Source organism: Clavelina lepadiformis, chromosome 3 (assembly GCF_947623445.1).
Source record: "Clavelina lepadiformis chromosome 3, kaClaLepa1.1, whole genome shotgun sequence".
NCBI lineage: Eukaryota > Metazoa > Chordata > Ascidiacea > Aplousobranchia > Clavelinidae > Clavelina > Clavelina lepadiformis.
The window spans coordinates 7,476,667-7,494,360 of record NC_135242.1 but is presented as its reverse complement, the minus strand read 5'-3'; the positions used below and the strand labels follow the sequence as shown (position 1 = coordinate 7,494,360).

The 17,694-nt window shown below is 36.6% G+C and overlaps 2 protein-coding genes across 2 annotated transcripts; both read right to left on the bottom strand.

Moving 5' to 3' along the window:
* Nucleotides 1-223: 223 nt before the first annotated feature.
* Nucleotides 224-3,028, bottom strand: LOC143449552 (uncharacterized). Its single transcript, XM_076949803.1, has 7 exons — nt 2,847-3,028; nt 2,442-2,533; nt 2,113-2,152; nt 1,734-1,907; nt 1,291-1,494; nt 941-1,176; nt 224-679 (listed from the first exon to the last, which is right to left on the bottom strand). Exons 1-7 carry the CDS (start codon nt 2,890-2,892, stop codon nt 461-463), a joined length of 1,011 nt encoding a protein of 336 aa, XP_076805918.1. The 5' UTR covers nt 2,893-3,028; the 3' UTR covers nt 224-460.
* Nucleotides 3,029-11,423: 8,395 nt separating this feature from the next.
* Nucleotides 11,424-17,242, bottom strand: LOC143448876 (complement receptor type 2-like). Its single transcript, XM_076948796.1, has 17 exons — nt 16,857-17,242; nt 16,537-16,719; nt 16,183-16,371; nt 15,876-16,055; nt 15,509-15,694; nt 15,172-15,351; nt 14,839-15,024; nt 14,495-14,674; nt 14,158-14,343; nt 13,738-13,920; nt 13,422-13,607; nt 13,032-13,211; nt 12,705-12,890; nt 12,201-12,380; nt 11,940-12,124; nt 11,660-11,839; nt 11,424-11,561 (listed from the first exon to the last, which is right to left on the bottom strand). The coding sequence occupies exons 1-16, from the start codon at nt 17,173-17,175 to the stop codon at nt 11,750-11,752; spliced, it is 2,979 nt and encodes a 992-aa protein (XP_076804911.1). The 5' UTR covers nt 17,176-17,242; the 3' UTR covers nt 11,424-11,561; nt 11,660-11,749.
* Between the last annotated feature and the right edge of the window lie 452 nt (nt 17,243-17,694).

The window sequence follows — 17,694 nt, the reverse complement described above, 5'->3', positions numbered from 1 at the left end:
GTCCACTGTTAAAACTGAATGATTTACCGATCCCAAAAAAAATATTGAGAATGTGTGTCACGAAAATTTTATCAGTGGCAAGTTATTAAAAACCGATTAATCGGCCAAAAAACGTTAGAATTTATCAGCAAAAGGCCGATAAAGATATGATTACTGATCATATCTGCAAACCAATTAGACATAATTTACATAAATCTAATCTGCGAATAAGTAACTGAACAAGTACATTTTAACATTTATTAACATTTTGTTTTAAGCTTCTTTCCTGGTTTTGTACCGGACAGAAACCAAGCTTGATAAATGTCTTGCGAAGTGAAGTTTTCTACATAAAGTTGATAACCAGTAAGCTACATTTCTCGCTTTGTAATCATGGACGAAGGATGTATTTAAGTACAATGGCAAGAGTCAAGATTTTCTTTCTGGGGCATAAAGTAACAAGAAACATTTTCTGACCATGACGTCACTGTGGTACATTGCGAACACAAATCGGAACAAATTTTTCATCATCTGGTCGGTTGGAGATTCCTTTGTGAATGCTGTCATCATTGATCCTTACAACTAAGGACATGCGAGTATGACCGGTGTAAAATGTTGGAGTAGCTGGTTGCCACATCAAGCTTGGTAAAATTATGTCGGATCCGTTCGATAGGTTGACAACGTGATTCGGATTGTTTGCATACTGCAAATATAAAACACAAATGCCGTTATGATTTTGTTTATCTTTCTTGCACATCTGCTTAGGTTGAAGATGTTTAAACAATTTAAAACATTATCTTTATCACAGGAGAAATGTTCTGGGAATAAGTCGTGATAAAAATCAAGCAGAAACATAAGTAACAAAGTGTACCACTAAACAAACGTGAGTTTTCAAAAATTTAGCCCACTGGTCTTTAAACTGGGGGCCAAAAAAGTTGGAAGACCACTGATTGGCCGGACATACTGTGTAACTTGATCCAAGCCAGCCGTGAAAAGGTCCTCTTCCCCAAGTCACTTGATACGACCAATAATACTTGATGTAGTTATACACAACATTGTACGTTGGTTCATCAGTGATTTCGAGCAATCTTCCCGAACAAATCCTGAGAGCGTAATCAAAACTGACAAATTCACCAGCGACATAAGGAAGCCAAATGCACGTGTTCTTGTAATAAAGTCCACCTTCGCAGAAACCTGAAACTGTTAGTGTACTATTGATAAATTTTTTATATGTTGCGAAGTACAACGATAAACCGATTTCTAACACTGTAGCTACCACAAAAAATGTATCAGGTTTTTATAGCATAAGCACACCATCAGCAGCGTCATCGGCATTAGAACCATGACAATCGACACAGTTTTCCCATTTTGGAATAATATCGTAATTGCTCGAGAGACCACACCAAAGTCTGTCATGATTGACCATTGTACAATCATTGTAAGTAACGCCTCTGTAGATGAATGGAAATACACATAGAGAGCCATTGGTTGTGCAGCGTTGAAGTTGCGCGTTAATGGCTGCAAAAAGACAAGTTATTTATAACAAAAGTTAGATGAAAATCACCATAAATAAGTTTATCAAACGCAATGCTTTTACTACGAAACAATACTAACTTATAAGACGGGTTTAGCAATAGTTTAACCATGGTCTGAAAAAATTTACGTTACAACAACAAAAATGGTTTCCAACTATATTAGTACATTCGAATGTATCACAGTATTGTATAATGGTAAGGTATAGATTAACTACAATTTACGATTCGAGGATTTTTGCTGGACTTGGGGAGCAATTTGAGGTTGCGGCGTTGTTAAAATCTGAGGCTGTTTCGTTGTTTTAGTAAGAGGAGCAGAAGAATTAGAAGACAACCCTTCAGAAACATCCATACGTTGAGGAAAGTTGACCATGCGCAGCTGAAACTTCATTTCTAAACCTTGGCGGAATAAAAATAATAATAGCTTATAACTTACATAGATAGATAGGTTGGTGTTTCAGAATGAATAAATATCTTTAAAGATTGCCTATAGATGTAACTATCATTTAATTTTAAGCTGACAAAGTGCTTATTTTCATGATGATTCTGATCATGGTGAATAGATTTCAATTGGTCATTTGGTACTTTTTCAATATCCACTTACTTGCGATAGCATCGTTGCAATCTTTAGTTGTTTGCTTTACCTATATATGAACAATAAGTACACATAATTATAATTATACACAATAAGTTGGCCATAGACATTTGCTTCCTAGCGTGAAGAAGTTAATGAGCACTCGATACCATACATTAACAAGCTTATATTTTTTGTTACGTTTTTCAAACGATTTTCAGTTTATAGAAAAGTTGTACTTGTATCCAACAGCGTAAAATTATATCCATTGGCTCGATTTCCAATAAGTAAAATTAAGCTTTCAGTAACTAAACTGTAAATATACACAAGAAAGTCACTTTTCGTCAAAATAATTTTACCATAATTAGTGAGGCGATGGACAAGATCACTCCCAATGCGGCCAGTAGTAAGGCAAGACCTAAGGCTATCGTGAGCCTTTTTGCGGAATCATCTAAATGAACGACAAAAAATAAGTTCTGTTGTCTTTACTTACTATAATGTAGACTTGTAGAGACTCTGTATAATATAAACTAATATCACTTGAAAGCATGTTATGTTACATGTAAGATTTAATCAACAATATTTGAGTTATAGAAAGCAGATCTGCCTTCGAATGATAGGCTACCTATAATCTAATGTAACATGAGTTATTTACAGTTTATATATGAAATATTAAATGTATGTATAAAAAGTATAGGCCTACTTTTATGAATTCCCAAATTAAAATCAGCAAATGTAAAAGCCTGTAAAAAATTGTTGCTTACCTTTTCTTTCTGCAGGTATTATTTGGTACTTGTCAGTATCATTCATTTTTCATAGAACAGAAATAAACTTCAAATGTACCAAGACTCCTGTGAATAGTGCAAAAACAAGAATAAAAATAAATAAAATCTTCTGCAGAGGCAACTTCCATTGAATAAGTACTGTAAATAAATTTGTTTAACCACGGCCAGCACACATCACCATTATTTTTTTCTGTTGTAGGCCTATTTGATTCTTTAACTGTATTGATTTTTTATAGAATCATTTAAAACGTACATACTATTATCTGTTAGATTAGATAAAAAATCTGGGTAACTGTATAACCTGCACGCTAGTTTTGCTACCAGTCATACACAATTTTGCTCTGCCTCAATCTTGCAATTTAAAGAGCGTTATTTAAAAATTTGCGATGTTACCACACATTTATGTTTCCGAAAATGACATATTTATTACAAAACAACGGTTATTGAATGTCAGGTATTAGCTACAGCAGCTTCAATTATCCATTATTTTAATTAAGGTTCACTAATTAAAAGAATTTCGAATATAAGTCATTAAGTCCATTTCCTGCTTTTGTTCTGAGTAAGTTGCTACAAATTGCCAAGAAACCTGGAGCCAAACAAAACTTTGATATGTTTGTCGTTATATTTATCTGGTAGATCACGATCACCAATTCGGGGGAACTTTACATAGAATGTTCCGATGATGATTCTTTTGTCATTTGTTTCAATGATCTAGCTATGCAGACAGCGTAATGTGTTGTTTTTGATCTAAAATTTTTAAGAAAACAGAAATGCCATGTCGAAGATCAAGAAGAGAAAATACTCAAAGTATGATTAAGACATGTACAGTATTAGCCTAGCTACTTCAAAACAAAATAAAAATCGGCTTACACCATAAGAAAAAATAAGCGTAGCAATATACCTTCTCAGACATCGCCCTTTAGTAAAGAAGTAGGTTATTTACATACTGTACCGATTTTATTCAATTTTTAACGGATATTATCGAAACATTTCCACACGTTTTACTGCAACTTTGACTTTCCACTGTTTGCTTATATAGGTAATGTAGTTTTACAGAAGGCTATATCAAAAAGTAAAGAATTAAGATTTTTTACATTATTGCTTCCGTTCTAGAAAAATTGCATAACCTTCCAGGGTTATAGCGAAATTATACATAAGTTAGTTATTAAACAAAAGCGTAATGTTCCTTGGCCAATTTCCTTTTAGTTATTTTGGACAGTAACTGTAAGTAAACGAAAATGATTGGTTATTTCATAATTATCATAATATATTTCCATTGCTTATTTTTGTACAACTTATTGTAACATAACTGCACAGATCCAGAAAGGAATCTTGTTTTGTATAGTGCGATGAAATTGACAGCTAACTTCTAAATTTCCAAATACAGTTACTTTTAAAAAATTTATTCACGTCTCACTTATTGATACTTTGCGTCTTTGCCTATAGACTATACTTAAGCCAAGAAAAGCAGTTTCCGGTGATATCACGAGCACGTTTTGTTAATCTTGAATAAGTCGAAAAGCCGCCGTCTAGTGTACCTCGTACTATGTTCCAAGTATCACCATGGATGCACGAAAACAATGTATCACAGAAATTTTCAAAGACAGCCTAACGCGCTTACCCATTACGCTCTAGAGACTTACCACATTGGCTTGCCTGTTTTGTTGAGTAGCGTCTGCTGCTGAACATGCAGATTGTTGTTAATATGGCAAGAACAATGCACAAATCTCCTTAGCTTGATTTCGTTAACAAGATGTTAATTGTTATAATAATAATAATAATAATAATAATAATAATAATAATAATAATAATAATAATAATAATAATAATAATAATAATAATAATAATAATAATAATAATAATAATAATAATAATAATAATAATAATAATAATAATAATAATAATAATAATAATAATAATAATAATAATAATAATAATAATAATAATAATAATAATAATAATAATAATAATAATAATAATAATAATAATAATAATAATAATAATAATAATAATAATACCTAACATTTCTATAGCGCTCAATACCTGATAAAAACCGCTCAAAGGCGCTTCACGAAGAACAGATAAATAAACGACAAGTATGCTACAAAACATAAAAGATTAAAAACAGCAAAAATTTACGCTAAAATCAAATTTAAAACGTTAGGACACAAAAGAAGAGCGAAAAATTGCGTTTTTAGCAATAATTTTTAGGGCTCGAAATGAGCTCAGACCGTCAGTATCGCGCACGTTTTGCGATAAATCATCCCAGGCCCTGGCCGCCGCTATAAAAAAAACATGTAAAACAATTACGAAAAACAATTTATCTTTAGACCGTAAATTTTAGAGTTGGCCTATGCGGTATATTTCAGAAAACCACATGAAATTAACATAGAAAACCTTAACGAACCAGATTGTGTCTTCTCCGCCCAGGTTCAAATTGGGAGCCCTTCGTCCGTAAGGGGAGAAGTGATAACCTCCAACACACGGCGCCAAGACATTAAATCAGTAGGTTAAATATATTTTAACTTACGAAAACGTGTCCGGAGAACAGTGGAATCACAAAAATATTTCACTGATATATATTTAATTCTCGACAGAGATACAGCAATTTAATTATCTTTTAAATCTATGAACATTTAACCGATGGACAGTAAAATTCAGTCCACTGTCTGCATAAAAAAAACAGCCTATATGCATAAAAACTTAAATAATTAAATAGTTTTCAACCTTATACTTTCACATCAAAAATAAAAATACAGCAAACCGCTTTCGAAACCCGCTATACACTCCGAGAACGATTACCCTATAATCAAGAATTGCTTGATTTCATTTACCAAAATGATATTTCTATGTGAAGGAGCAATTAGTATATTCAATGTATCAAACTTGCTTATAAATGTTATAAATCATGCGCTGCTTCCGCCCAGAATTGAACATGGAAACTTTTTCGTCAGTAATGTTTTTTTTTCGGTATATTTCTGGCTTTCATCCAATGGTAAGCACTCCATGATTGTAGTAGGAAATAAAACCAGGATTCATTTTACTGTACAGTAAGTTCAAAATATTCAGCGACGTTCGATGTTTCCGAACAAAATCGAACGGGGACTTTTCCCGTGTTATAGTCTACTGATTTCAAGTTCTGCATTTCGTCAAGAGTGTATAGGTTTGATCGACGAAGTTGATGAATTTTCCAAATATAGTTAGCAACTTGGCAGGATAAATGTATGAATTCTCGTTATAAGCAATATAATTTGCAGTAACATTATCACAACAGCATATTTAATAAAATAATGATATTGAAAGCTTTCGAGAATGAATGGTTAACATCGTCAATTTCTATTTTCAGCCTGTTTATGTATAAAAGGTATACTTCTGATGCAGCATTCGGTAAAGAAAAGTTCTCCATTTACCATTATCCTGACAGTATTAATAACTGGCTGGTCCCGTAGCCATCCATTGCGCTCAAAATGAGGTCTTTCTGTAGACCAGAAATCATTGGAACCTTCCTAAAAACAATATTCGATTTTCAACGATAACGGGTATCGCACTGGTAAATTACAGCATCGTGAAGCTATATGCATGATTTTGTTGAATGGAATGGAAACCATAAATTCGTTTCGTGCGTTAGCAGTTCGAGCACAAAACCTTTTTGTTAAAAAAGTATTACGGATTTTCTCATTACACAGCCCCAAAAAAAAATTTTTTTTCTTGTGCTGGAAATGTTTCAACAGTTTTAAGGTATTTTTAGGGTAGTAAATCCGAAAATAGCGTTGGTTTTACAGAATTGGCTCTACTTTTTGAGATATTGATGTTTTAATATTTTCATCTAATACGTGTTAACCGCATGCATAGGCACCTTATGGAGTTTGATAAATTCACAATATTGTGATAGAGTTGGTATAAAAGTACTCCAGGAACAGGATAAACCTCATTTTGGTAAGAAAACTATACGCTTTACCGTATTTTATCACCTAGAAGAAGTTATTATAACAACAACAGACACTTTCCAGACGGATTAATTTTTTACAGCATGATAATCCAAAGAAAGGTTGATAAACTTTCCATTCCAAAGTCTTATACTGTGGATCTTACAGTTATCAGTGGCACAAATACTGTAGGTGAAGTGTTTGACAAAGCACATTCAATAACTTGTGCTTAGCGAAGTCAATTTACGAATTTTCATCTGCTATAGTGTAGTGTCAGCAAGAATCCTTACTTATTTTGTTACATCTGTAGTGAACATACAACGCAAAAGCAAAGAGAACACATCACGAAATTTGTCAAGCAAGTGTTTTTTCATACTTCAATGGTAAATCTTGGTGACCATTGCAAGGTTTTGCGTACAGTACACTAGGCTCCCCACAAGGTAGGCAAAACTTGTGTAGAGGCGCAGAGGTTTTGGAAAAATGGAAAAAAGAAAAGCTTGAAGCTTGGGGTACCCATATGGTGTGGAGAGAACTACAAAATCACCACGGTAACTGTTATTATTGCATAGTGAAGTTAACATGTTTTAATCGTAGCAAGACAATAGGAGTATCCTGACTTGGTATCAGTGAGGTGACCAGTGTTGCACTCTGAAGACATTCCTGGTGCTGTCTTAGCATCACTGTCAAACCTTTAAGAACCAAACACTGAAGAACCACATCAGAGGTAATGTAGAGAAGTCAACAGCGGTAGTTGCAGCGATCATGACAAGAGTTTTTCAACTTCTATACAATTTACTCAAGGAGGACTTAGTCAAATACTACTGCGATTGTTTCCCTGGTTTGAGCGCTGAAAAACTTATAGCATAAATTTTTGATGGCCCATCATTCCGAAATTTATGATAGGCTCAAAATTCACAGAAAAATTATCGATACTAAGCTTGCTGCTTGGCCAGTTACATCACTGCCGTAAAAAATTTCTTGTAAAACCACAAAGTTGTAAACTTCGTTGAATTAGCACATTGTATGCTGAACAACTGCATACCAAGAACTGAGGGAAACTATGAGCATCATAGTACATTTCCTCCACAGACACTTAGGTAGATTTCCTGAAATTCTGGGTGATTTATCTGCAAAGTGAAAGGCTTCACCAGGATATAAAGGTCACGGAAGAAAGGTACCTAGGAAGGTTGGACCAACACATGATGGTAGGGTACTGCTGGAGCCTCGAATGTGGTTGTCCCGATGTCCGCTACAGAAGAAAATTGAACAAGAAGTCATTCATAAAGAACTAATTTTATCATGTTCTGCCATTTTCTGTGCTAGTTCCCGTTTACATTTCACTCATCGCTGTAGTGTGAGTAATACTTCTTTATAACAGGTGTAGGCAAACTTTCTGTTGCTAGGCCACTAGAACTCAACAGCAAGCACTTCCGAGCCACAATAAGAGTGTTTTGTGGACTGAATGTGACCTACATGTGGCGATATTGCAACATATGTTTCATGGTTTGGACATAATATTGCAAGAATGGAGCAAAGTCATGTCAAAAAGCCCTTTGAGTTCTGTACATCACGATAAATAAAAAAATACAAACCGGCAATTTTTACCATTTTTCGCCATTTCTGAACCAAAAATTTGAAATATCTGAAAAACTAGAGCCAATAGGAAAAATAACCCTATTTTCGAATTCAGCACCTCATTCATACCCCAAAATCGATGAAACATTTCCGGCACAGAAAATTGTGTTGACCAGTGTTATCCTCATCGAGCTGTGAAACCAGACATATTCGCTTTGCTAAGTACATGAACTTGTTTTTGTATATAGGTTTATTGCATTGGCTTTTCCGAGTTGCAATTGACATTCAACCTTTTGATATTATATAAAGCATGTCGCCTCAAAAGCTATACATTAACAAATTCTTCATAGGCTATTGACGAAGTGAAGCCAACTCAAACTGTCTGTGTGACGAAACATGGAACACTGGAACACCGACGAGCATGAATGTCAATACAATTTACAAGTACGTAAACTGCCTTTAAGATTAGCGTGCATAATACAGAAGTGCTGTGCGAAGTTCTCACTCGGCTTGTCCAAATTTACTAATGTGTCGTCGGCTGCCTTAAAGGTTTGTGTTATTTCACTTTTGCAGAGAAAAGAGATATGTTTAACGTGAAAGCGATTTTTAAAATACTTTCCCGCTTTTCTGCAATGGATACATCTGAAAACGTGCCTTTTAAACTAGATTTAAATCAAAACTTTAAACCAGTCCGACGGGATCAAATTACAGATATATTACAGAATCTCTTCATACTTGCTTTAAACACCACTATCATTTTCAGAGCTATTCCTTTGTTGAAAAGATATAAACAAAAGTACACCACCACAAGGATCAATATATACGATACAAAGGGTTTAGATTTCGAAATACTGCTGTATTATTTATCAGTAACGTGACTAAATTTACTGCGGATGTAATCAGGTAGGTTTGTAGTTGTTACTTTTCTGGGAAACACGAGCAACAATTCTTGTTCAACGTCCGTCTAAAAAAGTACAAGAAAGGGATATGTTAACAAGGCCACGGGAACAATTTCCACATATTGTATAACAGACTAACTAGCTCTTACATAAATCAACATTATTGTGGGTGCTGCTGCCGCCGCTGTTCCTGGTTTCGCAATACTGAGTGTAGTCTGAGCAGCAGTCATAATTCCTCCGACAAGAAGAATCACAAGCACAGCCTCCTACGTTGGGACTACCACAGTTGCCTTGGCAAGTTGCGCGGACTAAAGAATTTCCCTCATAAGTTACGTACAACGTAGAGATATATATTAGGACAAGCTTGCTAAAATAGTGATGCTTGAAGCTGTAAAGAAAGCGTGTTTCGTGTCTTTATCTATTTTAGCTTTAAATACCTTCACAAGCTGGAACTGGCGTTCTCCATTTCCCATCATCCTGACAATATGAGCTCGCTGTTCCGGACATAGAGTAGCCATCCACGCACTCGAAATGAGCTGTTTCTCCGGCCCAGAAATCATGAGGAGTACCTGGTCGGTAGCGGCCATCTCGTGGAGGATATCTATGTTTGCAGGGTCCTGTGATATTTAACAATAATTTTTTACCATCCCTCGATCAAATTACTTAAACAATTACTCTGAAACCATAATCACTTAAACAAATTGGACTGATAACAGCAATAGGTAGACCATGAACTTCACAAATGTAATAACACTTACGTCTGCACTTTGGCATATCGTTATCCCAAGTCCCATCTGACTGGCAAGTTGATTTGGAATAACCATCCATCTTGTAATCACCCGGGCAGGAATATTCAATATAGTCAGAGACAAACCAATGACTTTTAGCAGAAGGTGAGTAGCTCACGTCACTTGGAGGATGACGATGTGGACATGTTCCTGGAAACAAGTAATGACAAGTAATGGAGTGTAGAGGTTCCCACCAAAGTTATCTTTGCTATTAACTGATACTGGAAACAATGCATATTTGAAACAATTGCAATAAATAAGTCTATACTGAAGGTGTAAAACCCGTATACGTATACAATATAGGATTACAACTTAAAGAGACTGCAGACTTACCTGCAGACTTACAAAATACTTAAAAACGAAGATGTACGCAACCGAAACATATTTTGCAAGTTACTACACTTATAAAATACTAAGTAGGATATAATAATACTTTTGCAAGTTGGCGTATTGTCCCAGCCTCTTATACGACAATAACTTCTGTCGTATCCTTGGAGAACGTATCCATGATCACACTTATAAGTTACCCAATCGTTGATTGCAAAATTTTGCTTTCCAGGCGGTTTTGAAACCACAGATCCGTATGGTATGTCGGAAGGACGGTAACAACCGGCTTTGCAAAATACAAACAAACACCGTTATATTTATTTGGATGTGTTCGAATCTAAAGCGTTAGTTCGGGTTTTACTTACGTCTGCATTGAGGGACTGGAGAATCCCAGCTTGAGTCAGATAAACAAGTGGAAGTCGGCGAACCATACATAAAGTACCTTGGATTGCAACCAAAACGAGCGACTTCGTCAGGATGCCAATACGATTTGTCCCCATTTTCAACATAACTACCATAGCCTGGTGGGCTTCGGTGGGCACAGCCGCCTAATATGTACGAAAAGTATAGTTAGTATTGTTGCGGGTAATGTTTTTCATTATTCTTGTTTATTATGATGTTAATGCTTACGTTGGCAACTCGGCTTGTGTGACCAACCGTTCTTCGTGCAGGTGACACTCCCTTTTCCTTTTAGGTAACAACCATCATTGCAGCTGTAATTGATTGTGTCATCGACATAGAAAATGGCTTTGCGCCATGGAATGGATGTTACAGACCCACACTCAGGATTTTCAGGTCGTTTGCAGCAGGCTTGAAACAAAATTTGGTTGTTAATTATGTTGCTAATTGAAAATACATAAAACACCTAAACTAACTGTTTGAAACAGTGATTAACATTGCATCAATATCAAAGGTTGAAGGATAAGTTGAATTGTTGTCGGATGCGAATACATACACGTTTCGTATGATTTAATAAGGTTGTTGTGAGATAAATCTTACGTCGACAACTTGGAACGCCGTATTGCCATGAACCGTCATTTTGACAAGATGAATCAGCGTAGCCGTCCATGCAATAACCATCTTGACAACTGTAGCTAGCGCGGTCTCCCGGGTACCACTCCTTCTTGTCGTCTGTGTAATGACCATACTCGGGGGCATCGCGATGGGGACAGAAAACTCCTGCGTGGACAAGTCACCGTTTTCAACACTTTATTTTTATTTATTTATTTATTTGTTTGTTTTTTCAATAATTTTTAATGCGTAATTGGAGTACTTACTGGCACAAGTTGGTTCATGAGACCATCCTCCTTTCCTACAAACCACTCTTGGATTTCCCACCAGCCGATAACCGGCATCGCACCGGTAAATCACAGCATCATGGAGATAAAAAGTTTGTTTGTTAAATGGAATGGAAACCACAAAACCCTTATTTGGATTGGTTGGTCGAGGACAGCACGCTGAAGACAAAAAATGTCAACTTTCTATGTTTATTAACGATAAAAATTAATTTTTTTCAAAGTATTTGTTAGTAAAGACGTTTTGTTATCTTTAACCTACAGTGACATTCAGGTTTGCCGTAGTCCCATGTTCCATCGTACTGACATTTCGAACCGGCATGACATGACAGTAAAAGTTTTGACAGGTATATTCGGCGGTATCCTCAGGATACCAGTCTTTTTCATCATCATTCCCGTTTGCGTAGTTTCCATATTCAGGTGGATTTCGATGAGGGCACGTAACACCTATTTGGTGATACAAACAAATAGGATTTGGAAGGTTTTTTACATTCATTGTAAAACAAGCTTTTCTTAAACTTACGTGCACACGTAGGGCTTGAATTCCAGCCTCCTTTTTCGCATTGGGCTCTCGGATTTCCAACAATTTTGTATCCGTGATCACAACTGTAAGAAACCCACTCTCCGACATAAAATGTTTGTTTGTTTGTGGGAGTGGAGTGCACCGAGCCGTACTGCGGTGCTTGCGGTCGCTTACAGCAGGCTATAGACGAAAATAACAGTAAATTGTAGAAAGGTTATTAAATGCAGTGTAAGGGAATTTCCACTCCGAGAATAGCATTGGAATTTATCATAGCCATTTCGTCAATCTTGTTCCCGAGTTACCTGCTGTTACGAAATGCTGCACTAGAGTATTTAATAGATATTTTCAGCAAAAGTCTAGCCTTGGGCACTAAAGTGGAAGTTACCTTTTGCAACAACACAAATTTCAAAGTGCAATTTTGTAAGTCGGAGATTAAAGTTGTTTACACGGGAAAATAATTAAAAAACTATCTAGTGCGCTCAAAACGTTTTTTGACTCTTATACCGTGACAAATTGGAATAGGATATTGCCAAGAACCATCGTATTGACAGGATGACGAAGCTTGGCCGCTCATGCAATAATGCTGCTCACAGCCATATGAAGCTGAATCTTCCGGATACCAATCTTTCTTATCCGAGTTATCAGAATAATATCCATATTCTGGTGCACTGCGGTGAGGGCAGCTTATACCTAAAGAAATGAATTTTGCAAAAACTTGTTTTGAATCGTTTTTGATTGTCAAACTTACTTTTAAGTCATTTTCAAAACACTCCAAACTAATATATTACAGAAATCAGAAAGGTAATTAACTGATTATATTTTAATGCTTACGACGACAAGTAGGTTCTGTTGTCCATCCTCCTTTCAAGCACCTTCTTCTGGAGCTTCCAACCATTTCGTAACCATATTCGCATGAGTAGGTGATATACTCGTTGCGATAAAACGTTTGTTTGTCTTCGGGATCTGACTCAATTGAACTGTACGGTGGTGGATTTGGTCGCTTACAACACACTAAAATTGAATAAATAATGTCGAAAGCTGTGGTAAACAATTTCAGATTAACATCATTTGAATGAGTAGCCACAAGTGCTGTTGCCTTTTATGCGTCCTCAAGTACAAACCGCACTAACCAAAAATCTGTTCTATCAGGTTTTCCAAGTTTTCGGTGTGAAGAAACAAACAAGATTTCATTGAGCTTACAATAAATTAATGTTATCTTACCTCTGCAGCTTGGTACATCTTGATTCCATGTACCGTCGTATTGACATTTCGAATCGTTATCGCCATACATGCAATAATGATTGTTGCATTTATACGAAGCACTGTCTTCAGGATACCAATCCTTTTTATCTTCATTATTGGAATAATATCCGTATTCAGGGGCATCACGATGCGGACATTTTATTCCTGTGTTTAAGGAAAACGTTACAGTAAAAAAGAGGTTAATTTGTAAAAAAACATGGAAAGACAGAAGTCGAATAATAAACCTCGATAAAGTTCGATTGCTCTCATGACATATCGCATGAGCTGAACTTACGTCGACAGGTAGGAGCTGGTGTCCATCCTGTTTTCGTACAAGTCCTTCTTGAATACCCAACAAGTCGGTATCCGTGGTCGCATGAATACGTGATATACTCATCTTTGTAAAATACTTGTTTATTCTCCGGATCTGACGCAAATGATCCATACTCTGGTGGGTCTGCTGGCCGCTGGCAGCAAACTGAAAAAAACAAAAATAACGTGTCGACTACTTTTTAAATTTGCTTAAATTTATTTCGACACATAAAAATAATAGTTTTTAAAATATGCAATACAGAAGCGAGCTGTGTGTACAAAAAATGTGGGATATTATAAATTAACAAATTTCTTCAGTGTTTGTGTGATCAAATATGTAAACACAATATATATGGCAATTTTCATGAATATGAGCGTTGACGAAAGTGAACAATATCATTACCTCGGCAAGATGGAACGCCACCATTCCATGTACCGTCATATTGGCACTTAGACTGGTGATCACCGCTCATACAGTAATGATTATCGCAACCATACGAGGCAACATCGTCAGGATACCAACTGTCATGTTGCTTTTGTTCATTGTAATATCCGTATTCAGGAGGATTTCGATGGGGACATTTTATCCCTTTAATATCAATCAATGAAAGTCAATAACTGTTTTTTTGCGATTCGCAAAAGTGTTTTAATCGTATTCGTCTTAGTTAGGTGTTGCTACATATTATCTACAGAGTCATAAGCCTAAATTTATGTCCTAAACCTAAGTGATCTTTACTTACTTTGACACCAAGGTGCAACTCCCCAACCACCGTGACCACATTCCACTCGCGACTCTCCTACCAACCGGTATCCATGATCACATCTGTATATGATCCAATCACCGCCGTAGAAGGTTTGCTTGTCTTCGGGTTTCGAGTTCAACGAACCGTAGTCCGGTGGATTAGGTCTGGCGCAGCATGCTACGATCAAAGCATGCCATTAACTTAAAAACGATTGCATTAACTCAGTATAGCAGCTTCTATTGCATTTGACTACGCGTACGTTTTGGTACACAGCGCAGTGTTTTGCTTTCTTTGTTTAGAAATAATAGTATTTAAGACAAGATTATTAAACTTTTTTGTACCTTGGCATTGAGGGGGATCATGCTGCCATGTGCCGTCATCCAAACAATTTGAATCAGCTTGGCCATGCATGCAGTACCCGTTGCTGCATCCGTACTGCGCAGTATCTCCAGGATACCATCCCTTACCATCTTCGTGATTGACATAATAGCCATACTCTGGTTGGTCTCGATGTGGGCATGTAATTCCTAAAATAACATGGGAAAAGATATCGTACAAAGGCTCCCTTTGTAAGTTATACAGCTTATAAAATTGATTACCTCATGGGGCTGATACCAACGCTTATACGTCAAACACCGTGTTGCACATGCAGTGTTGACTGTCCAATAACTTACTTCGGCAAGTGGGGTGTGGGGTCCATCCTCCTTCAAGGCATCCGACCTTTGATTCGCCATCTAACCAGTAGCCTTCATCGCAACGGTAGATAATCCAGTCATCAAGGTAAAAAGTTTCTCGGTCAATGGGAACAGAATGAATAGATCCATGAGGCGGGGGATTCGGGCGATGACAGCAAACTGTAAAAACCCACCAAACTCCACTTTACGCAGGCATTGTAATTTACAGCCATTGTAATTACAAAGAAATATGCCTGAGACAAACTTAAAATGATAAATAATAAAGCTTATCATGTATCTAAATACGAAATTAATGAGCAGCGTCTGAAGTAGGTACCCCTGCAAGTTGGCACAGAATGATCCCAGCTTCCGTCATCTTGGCAGGTTGTTACTTCGTGGCCATAGAGACAGTAATGTTCTCCACATCCATAAGTTGTTTTTGATCCAGAAACCCATGACGCATCTTCATTTTTAACGCGGTATCCGTTGACCGGGTCTTCGCGTTGAGGGCATGTCACGTCCTCTGCGAAAATATACGTAGACATCATTTGTCTTTAAACGTTTTTTAAAAATACTTTTTAAGTTATGATGAATAAAACGATTTGACCGATTATTGTGTTCTACGCAGACACTAAAATTTGTTTGTCGACATGTTTTGAATCCGCTTTTAAATATGTTTTGTTAAATAAATTTCTAAAGCTTACTTATACAGGTAGGCTTGTTTGCCCATCCGGTTTCTTGACATCCTACCAAGCCCTGACTACTAAGAGTATATCCAGGACGGCAGCGAAATATAACGAAGTCTCCCAGATCAAAATATTGTTTTTGGCGAGGTGTAGATACAACGGAACCATACTCCGGCGCCTCAGGTCTTGAACAGCAAGCTGGATATGAAACGACAAAGCTTGAACTATTACCACCGCAACCTAATCAGCCTGATTTAGTAAAGTTTGTGGAAAGATCTTTAATGAATATGTTTAATTATATGCTCAAAATCTGAGTATCATTTACCTCGGCAGGTAGGCATGGGATAATCCCAGTTTGAGTTTTGCTGACAAGTCAAACTTGCTTGCCCCGTCATACAGTAATTGTCATCACACGCGTAAGTAGCCGTGTCGCCAGGACGCCAATCAGATTTAGCATCGTGTTGGACGTAGTAACCATTAGCTGGTGGCTGTTGTTTTTTACAATTTGTTTGGGCTGAATAACAAATCAATAAATTAGATTGACTTAGTGTATGAAATTTCAACCTTTTCTGAACCATAGGCTTTTTGAAAATTACTCTAAATCTCTCTTTTATTGAATGTATCTTTGCCTTAACGGAATAAAGTTGGATAAAACAGAGTTGCTGAATAGTCTATGTACCTAGCTCGCATTTTGGTAGGTTATTCCATTGTCCGTTTTGTTGACATTGCACTCTTGAGGAACCGCTAAGCTTGTAAGGAGGGTTGCAGCGAAATGTTACATACTCGCCCGGTGTAAACCTTTGCTGATTATAGGGGAAGGAAAATACACTTCCATATTCAGGATTTTTTGGACGAAAGCAGCCTACAAAAATCAATATTAAAATAATTTCGGGATATTTTACAGAACAATTATAATTTTATATACCATTTCTTACACTATTATAGTTTAAAAATGTGATTATTCAGGAATACTTTAAGGGTTGCATTGTTTCTGTTTACCGCAAATTCGCACTGCAGATCCGGTCCACCGCAAATTCCCTGCACACGTTCTTGTAGTTCTTCCAGTCACATAACCGTTAGTACAGGAATAGATAATTCTGCTTCCAATTGCGTAAGATGACCTTTCCGGCGCATAAGAAGTGTAGCCATTTTTGGTTGGCGGGTCACAACCTCCTAGTGGGGGATATGTCGGTGGGCGATACGTCGGTGGGGTGTACGTCGGCGGGCGATACGTTGGACGACGCTCGGGATAATACTGACTAAGGACCACGTAGCTGTGAAAACAAACTACGAATGCTGTGATACGCAGCACAAGCATTTTATTAATAATAATCTCTTGTCGCTAACGCGCTGCTTCAGCTGAAGACACGTTAAGATAACTGTTTATTCTTTGGTAACATCTGCTATTTTATATCTTGGCTGCTCTAGGAAAGCTCTGTGCCGCAGGCTACGTAAACCTCGGTTTTAAATTAGCTTACTGGGAAGGGTTACTCATCACGAACGGGTTGACACCGCACGATATTAAATATATTTCATGACATTACTTTGTTGCGTCTTGTTTTTACCAAACGTCAGTGAAAAATTAATTTCTTTTATCTAATTATAGCTGTATTACAGAAATCCATCAGAAAATTACCTATAGACGGACATACAGGAATGCCTTGATGAAACCTGGCACGATTAATTTTAGCAATCAAGAACCTAAGACGATATTTAAATTGCTGGGTTTGGGCAATTTTAATTACACATATTATAACTTAAATGTAACGTTTTGATTCGGGCCTGTGTAAAGATTCACTGCTAAGTAACGACTTTAAAAGTAATACTACAAGATGTC